General features: G+C 38.7%; 1 protein-coding gene across 1 annotated transcript; it reads right to left on the reverse strand.

Moving 5' to 3' along the window:
* Nucleotides 1–1,123: 1,123 nt before the first annotated feature.
* LOC141801999 (C-C chemokine receptor type 6-like) lies at nucleotides 1,124–6,109 on the reverse strand. The gene is made up of 2 exons (XM_074685382.1): nucleotides 6,034–6,109; nucleotides 1,124–2,286 (listed from the first exon to the last, which is right to left on the reverse strand). The coding sequence occupies exon 2, from the start codon at nucleotides 2,284–2,286 to the stop codon at nucleotides 1,132–1,134; it is 1,155 nt and encodes a 384-aa protein (XP_074541483.1). The 5' UTR covers nucleotides 6,034–6,109; the 3' UTR covers nucleotides 1,124–1,131.
* Nucleotides 6,110–7,995: the final 1,886 nt, after the last annotated feature.

The raw sequence follows: 7,995 nt of genomic DNA on the forward strand, positions 1-7,995 counted from the left end.
TTCTCTCAAAATTTTGAGTATTTTTCTCAAAATTATTACTTAATTTCTCATAAATGGGCTTCTTGATTTTTAATTTTGACAATTTGTCTTACAAATGGAACTTTTTATCTTGTACTCGAAATTCTTTACACATATTCATGTTCTTTAATCTTATAACTTTTATCATTTATTCAACTTTAATTAATATTTTGTATTCTATTAACTGATCTCACAATTTTAGGGTTGTGTTAATAATTTCACCTTTTATCTCATTACTTTTTTTTTTTTTACATTATAGTTTTATTATAATTATTATTATTTTCCAAAGAAAAACAACAAATAAAAATTCTCTCATGATTTTATATCATACACTAACTTTTTACCTAATACTTTTGACCTTTATCTCAAAATCTCAGCAGTGAAATCTCAATTTTCACTTTTTCTCTCCAAATTTGTAACTGCTGTCTTATAATTTAGATATTTTACAGTCAAATAATTTGACTGTTTGATCATATTTTTTTCCTCCAAATTTCACAATTCCTTTTTCAGTTGTTTTTTATCTTTTTCTTTTGAGAACATGGCAGAGATGGGCTACCGTACAAACCGCTCTCCATTGAACCAATAAATCATGAGAAGCAAAAATTTGCACAGTTACACAGTTAAACCAGCAGGGGGCTCTAAAGTCAGTTTGTTGAACAGCGGGTGTTTGATCTCCAGCCTGGGGCTCAGAGCTATGCAGTGAAGCAAAGTTCGGAGAAGGTTTTTCTAAAACATATATATATATATATATATATATATATATATATATATATATATATATATATATATATAGAGAGAGAGAGAGAGAGAGAGAGAGAGAGAGAGACAGAGAGAGAGAGAGAGAGAGAGAGAGAGAGCTGTGACCCTGTCAGCCACAGACTGCTATTCTCCTCTCAGGTTGTTTCATTTCAACCATTTTTTAAACCATGAACAGGAAGCTCTGCAGTATTTCAAAACAGAAACAGAAAGAACAGATGTAGCAAATTTTTATAATCTCTTCTTTGAGTTTTCAGATTGCCTTAAGGTTCCTGAGATTTATGTTTGGATGTCCTGCAAGTTTCAAGCTCAGCATTGATCTGAAGTCCTGAGCACATGACCTGCTGATTGTGGACCTCACATGGTGAAAGATGAGCCGTTTTCACTGGATCCATCCACCGAGCGCCGAGTGGATACAAACATTTCTGAAGTGGTCCTGGAGAAGCGGCGCGGTGCGATGTACCTCTTCCCGAGACACCACAGGTCTTGGAAGATCTTCCTGAAATGGTTCCTGAACTTCACCCCCACAAAGGCGTAGAGGACCGGGTTCAGGCAGCAGTGCAGGTAGGCGATGGTCTGCGTCACCGTCATGGCTGTCTGCAAGGCGTTGACGCTCTCACAAGACCTTTCATCATACATGGTGATGGTGTCGTACAGCAGGGTGATGTTGTACGGCAGGTGGCAGGTGATGAATACCGCCACAACAACAAGCACCACCCGCACTGCTTTGTGCCGCTGGAAGTTTTTGGCTTTGAGGAGGGTGACAATGACAGCGGAGTAGCAGAAGACCATGATGAGCAGCGGCAGGAAGAAGCCCACAGCCAGCTGGGAGCTGGGAATGACAATCCGAGTCTCATGGACTGTTGTGCTGTCCGTAAACTTCAACTCGCAGACGTACTCAGGAGGCTCCTCTTCTGGGATGTAGTCGTCCTCTGTGATGAAGATAGTAAAATTGTTCTGCCCCGGCTCGTACCAGTTGTAGAACATGAAGGTAGGGATGGACAGTAGGAAGGCTGCAACCCAGACAGCGGTACAGATAATGTAGCTGTACTGCAGCGAGCGCAGTCTGAAGCTGCGGCGAGCCTGGACGATGGCAATGTAGCGGTCTGTGCTGATGCAGGCGAGCAGCAGCATGCCGCTGTACAGGTTGACGCTGTAGGAGCCGCGCAGCAGCTTGCAGGCCACCGGCCCCATGGACCATGACGACATCTCGTTGTACACAATGAGAGGCAGCGACAGAACAAAGAGAAGGTCTGCGATGGCGACATTCAACAGGTAGACGTCCGTCATGGACTTGGTCCTCTTGTAACAGGCATAGGTGAGGATCACGAGGCTGTTCCCCAAGAAACCCAGGACGCAGATAATGGAGTGGATGTACGGGCCAACCACCTGCTCAACGCTGTGGTTCTTCATAGGACAGAGTCCATCGTCAGTGTTGTTATAGTCATAATATGAAAAGCTATCCAGTGTCCCCTCATTGGCGTCAAACGTTTCCTCTGGGAGCTCCATCATCTAAACAATGACAGAAAAGGGACAAAATGAAACGTCAGTTCAATGCCAGGGTTGAATTTTTCAGACATCAACCAAAGAACCAAAAATAATAATAATGACGTCATGATTGTTGTTTTTCCCTTTAACTCCACCAGTCTAACACAATCCAGTATTAGTGACAGAGAGTTAAAGTTCAAGTTGAGCTTTCATCAGCCTAGGTTAAAGACGTCCCTCAGGGCTCATTTATGGAGCCATTTCTGTTTATCCTTTCCACAAATTATATAATTTCATTGCAGACGATGTTATTTATACAAATGCAAAACCCAAAGAACAAACAGCATGTAAGCTATTGGAATTGGCAGGACTTCTTTTGTTTTTCAGTTATAAACAATCACAGTTTGGTTATTTTGGGCAAAAAGCCTGATTTGAGGTATGTGACAATCAAGAAGTTAGAGTTAGAGGAGTAAAAATAAAAAATATTGATACGGCTCATAGTAACTGTATTTTAGTTCATCTTTCAGCAAACTCCATTTTTTGTTTAAGCTATTCTAGATGGCAGAAATGGCACTTAATATTTACAAAATATTTTATCCACTATTTTTACGGTTTTTCAAGTTCAAAGTTCACAAAAAAGTCCTTTAAGACTTGATTTTCTTCGTTGAGCCATGCCAACACTGCCTGTTTGAAATGTTGTAGAAATGTGCTTGAAATGTTCCTTTAACTGAACCTCACATGAAAAATTGCAGAATGTTGAAAAGAAGCATGATTTTGTTGTTCAGCTTAAATGCCGATTGATTGATTCAGTCATTGAATTAAAAAAAAGGCTTCTCATAAAAATACTGATATGTGATTAAAATGCAATTAATTGTGATTAAATCTGATTAATTTATTCCAAAACGTCCAATCACTTAAATTAATTTTTAAATCAAGCTAAATCAAACACATGAATGTAATTTAGTTTTATTTTGTTGTCCATATTTTGTCCCTTTAATCAGAGGACAGAATAGTGGATAGAGCAGGAAACAGGGTGAGAGTGTGGCTGGAAAGTGGCCACAGAATGGATTTAAACCACCTGCTCAAGGGCTAACCTCGTGAGGACGCTCTTAGGGAAGTCATGAGATTTAATCTGCAGATTAACACAAACATTAGATTATTAAAAATATATAAAGGAGCAGGTTTTATGGTTTTTGCAGCTATATTGGAAGATCTAAAGTGAAGTCTTTATTCTCATTTCCTTTTTTTGTGTCATATTGGCGTTTGTGGGAGTCTCATCGTCATCAATTTGAAAACAGGACTGAAAATACTACTCAATTTTACTCATTTTATGCCACAAATTTTCTCTACGTCACACCCTGGATTAAAACAAAACATGCCATGAAACCACATCACACCTTCTTTGTGGAGATTTTACTGGCAATTACACTTTAAAACCGAGAGTCTGCATTCAGAAACCTTGTTGAAAGCCTCCAGAGGAAGACAGGAGTGACTGTTTGTTCCTCAGTGTGATGCTAAAACCATGAAATTAATTTACATGAGGTGATATTCTGATGACATGAAACAAGAGAAGAAGAAATGTCAAAGACTTTGATTAACCATGAGACAAAAGAAGGTACAGAGTTTGTTCTGCTAGTGAGACGGGGTTGAAACTGTTCCACTTGTGGTTGATGAAGGTGGTGAAAATGAGAATGTGTTTGTTCCCAGGTGTGCAAACACTGAGAGGAAGCCTGCAGAAAAAAAGAGGTCAGTTCAGCCTGAAAATACTGAGTGACCCAGATGAGATGTAATGTGCGGTTTCAGAGGTTTGCATTCACATCATCCTCTGCAGATCCACCAGACAGTCGTGCCCTGTTAAGTGGTTCTGCTGGAAGAGATCACGACAATCAATCGAGCTGATCTTTATAGGGTAAAATCATCACAGAAGTTATCTGAGGACACTTTAGAGAAAAACAAAACCTGATGGATTTATGTTTTGAAACAAGATGTGTACGCAAAAAGAGAAGAAGTCAAAAATAATGCAACAGTGGAAATAAATCTGTAAAGAGATATCTGCATTAAGAGATGCACTAATCTTCTACTAGCTCTGTCAGGGTGAGGGGCATGAAAACATGAAGTCACACATTCACCGCTCTGTTGTTGACATTTAAACCTCAGAGAGGAAACAGATCAGTGTTTTTTGCTCACCTGCAGTAAAAAAAATCTGATCTTAAAGAAGAAACAAAAGATTTTTATAAAAGCTGAAAGTTCCTCAAACACGACGAGTTCCTGCTCTGAACTTCTGCTTGTCAGTCGTGATGCAAAAGCAGCTCAATTTGTCCTCTCTGACTTCCCATATTTTGAATGTCACCTGAAGTTAAAGATGGCGGAAGTGCTCAGCTTCATCAATGTTTGTGATGGCGAAAATATTAGACACAAATGGACGAGAAGGATTGAGAGATAATTTTGTCGTGTTTTGGTTGGAATGGATGTTGATTGAGTTTAAAACGCTGTTGAGAGAATTTCACCACCACAGTGATGGGGGAACGTAAAAGACTCTGAACACGAGTCTCCGGATGAGGTGGACTTGTTAAACCTGCTGTGTCACCTCAAAGATGTTAACTCATTTAACAGGACTTCCTTGTTAGAGCCCTTTAATACCAACACGTCGAGTCATGTTTTACAACTGAAAGAGCCTCTACAGGAGCCTGTAAGGGACAACTTATGTTTGTTTTTTCTTTTATTTTTTCTGTTTGTTTCTTTTTGATGCTATTTCACAAGAAACAGATCCATTTGATCCAGAATTTATTTTTTACAACATAAAAAAAAAAAAAAATCCCCCCCCCCGGTACTGACAGATCAGTTCAATTATAGCGAAACAAAAAAGTGTGGCACTTTGATTTAAACATCTGAAAAAGAGTAGGATGATGTGTGAAATGAAGAAATCCCCTCTGAGTCATTTAAAAAAACTTAAGCATTAATACTTTATCTTCATTTAAATGATTATTGATCAGTCTTTTATTTTGGAGGGTTTCACTGAAGATGTGTCAGGAAAACATTTTTAAAATTCTCTTATAACTCTTTTGACTTTTTACCCCATTTTTTTAAACATTTGTTGGGTCTTTTTTTGGCACTTCTACAACACAATTTCATGCTTCAGCGTGCTTATCTTTCTAAGTCATCTGTTTTATCTTTACTTCCTGTTGATTTTTAAGATAACACGACTCAAAACATTACCTCATCTGTCAGCGTGTTACAGTCTGAGAAAAGGTACAGAAACAGATTCATCTAACACGACTTAAAAAAGTTAACTGTGTACACAAATATATTTGACTTTTTATAGAAAATGGAAATAAAAAGTGCAGAATAGTTAAGAACAAGCTTTACAAAAGCACCTAAAAATTGAAAGTTACATATGAAAGAGCAAAAGGTGCGAGGATGTTGCATCAATAATTGCACCAATTGTTGCAGAGTAGGGACAACTTTTTGTCCCATAAACAATCAGATTACACGGTACTGTCATAAAGGTGAATAACATATATACACACAAAGGTGCGATTATAATGAGGGTATTGCACCAATTATTACACAGTAGAACCAAGTTGTTGACGGGTAAACAAAAACTAAACAGTCTGGTGCATAAATCAAACTTTCTATCCAAATTCAACTTGTTACAAATACAACCTCAGAGCGACGATGGAGGAACAAGGAGACATAAAAAGTAACAAATAGCTTAACAAGAAAAAAATGTTTTTGTTGAAAAAGAGAAAGTTGAATGAAAAGATCAAAACTCACAGGTCTGTTTTTGTGTGTCGTGCTGCCGGTCGCTTGTTCAGGTGATGGTGGTGATACAGCTGCCGCCCGACATTCAACAACACTGAAAACACTGAAAGAGGAACGTATGTGTGTGTGTGTGTGTGTGTGTGTGTGTGTGTGTGTGTGTGTGTGTGTGTGTAAGTGTGTGTATGCGTGTGTGTGTGAGCAAGAGGAAGAGAGAGAGGAGGCCCCCTTCAAGACCTTCTTTCACTTTCTCGGTGACTCATCTCCTTGCAATCCCATTTAATGATGTCTAAAGGATCATTACGTGTAAACCCAGTCTACACATTTATTTAGTTTTAACGCCTTAAAGAAAAAGGGGGGTTTGGTGTTTCTGCAATGGAACAACCTGAACTCGATGAGTCTTAAAACAGAATCATAAAAAGAAGACCGTGTGCTCTCTAGTCTGGACTTCAGAGAAACAAGTGTTTACATACGTCACCCTATGATTTATTCCCCTTTGTTAACAGTCAGTTTCAGATTAAATATTAACGCTGAGACACAATAACAAAAGCTGAATTTAGTGAAGCTTTTGTGTGACTTACTGTTTACAGTGAAACTGAGACTCGCCACAAACAGATGAACACGAAAACAAATGAAGGAGAAAGAGCCATCTCTCTCCTCTCCAGACTGAGCAGCATCTCAAGAAGTGAATTCAACTTCTCTTTTTGTTCTGGTTGTAAACTGGACAGTAAACAGAGAATCATGCAAGAAAAGGAAGCCCTGCCTGGAAGCTGTTGGAGGCTAACCGCCGGTCACATGGAAAAGCTTGAGTAACTAGGTTTACATGTCTGGTAGACCACTAAAGAGGGGGGTGTTGGCCAATAGTTGAACTTTTACTCTCCTTTTTGTTGAACTAAATGTAAAGTAAGCCAGACTGAGGCCCCAGTGTAACTTACTATCTGCAATAAAACAGATTTACTACAAACAGATGAACAGGCCCCACTCTGCTCGATATTACAGAAATTTCATTTGTGGGATGAAATTGACTAAAGGTTGACTTCCTTTATGGAGTTTCTGTTTTGTTTCACATTCAATCAGACGTCACACTTTACAACTACTTTCGTCACATGGTCTAAAAGCACACCTGCAATTGCAGCTTTTCACCACAGGGGCCGCCAAAGTCAGTAATGTCTTCATGTTGACAAACCTCTACAGCCACACAATGGTTTGTCAAGCTACAAAAGGAGTTTAACCACCAAAAAATATATTTCTTACCTTAACAACATCACTTTGATGGACGGTAAAAGACTCCCAGGTCAAGAGGAATCAGTGAGAGAATAGAAGACATCAGCAAGTGGACAGATATTCAGAGGATAGACGTTTTTGGAGGATAAATCCAGCAGAGAGGGGTTTGACACTAATTGTTCATGTTTTCAGGAACTTTTCAAAGAAAACATGAATTACAGTGGGAAAATAGGTATTGAACACGTCAACTTTTTTCTCACTCAAATAATCAACACATGAAAAGAAATCACAACGTTCAGGTCTATAAATAATGATTATGTGGAATTAAGTACAATAACACAGGAAAAAAAGTATCGAACACGCTGAGACTCATCTAATAATAGTGGAGAAGCCTTTGTTTGTAATGACAGCTTCCAGATGCTTCTTGTATGTTTTAACTAATCGCCCACACTGCTCAGGTGTGATTTGGGCCCATTCCTCTGCACAAATTGTCTTTAAATCTTGAATATTCTTTGGTGCCCTCTGGTGAACCCTTTTCTTTAGTTCGTTCCACAAATGTTCAATTGGATTTAAGTCAGGTGATTGACAAGGCCATTCTTACAGAATGATTTTCTTTTTTTGAAACCATTTGAGAGTCAACTTTGCTGTGTGCTTTAGATCGTTGTCCTGCTGGAAGGACCAGCCACATCTCATCTTCATCATCCTGGTGGATGGCAGCAGATTCATATCAAGAATTTCCTGATACATGGTTCC

Source organism: Halichoeres trimaculatus, unplaced genomic scaffold (genome assembly GCF_033239565.1).
Source record: "Halichoeres trimaculatus isolate MK-OKI-2021-1 unplaced genomic scaffold, fHalTri1.1 fHalTri1_scaffold_13, whole genome shotgun sequence".
NCBI lineage: Eukaryota > Metazoa > Chordata > Actinopteri > Labriformes > Labridae > Halichoeres > Halichoeres trimaculatus.

Excerpts from the sequence above, each read along its gene's own strand:
- LOC141801999 (XM_074685382.1), bottom strand. The coding sequence starts at position 2,286 with ATGATGGAGCTCCCAGAGGAAACGTTTGACGCCAATGAGGGGACACTG.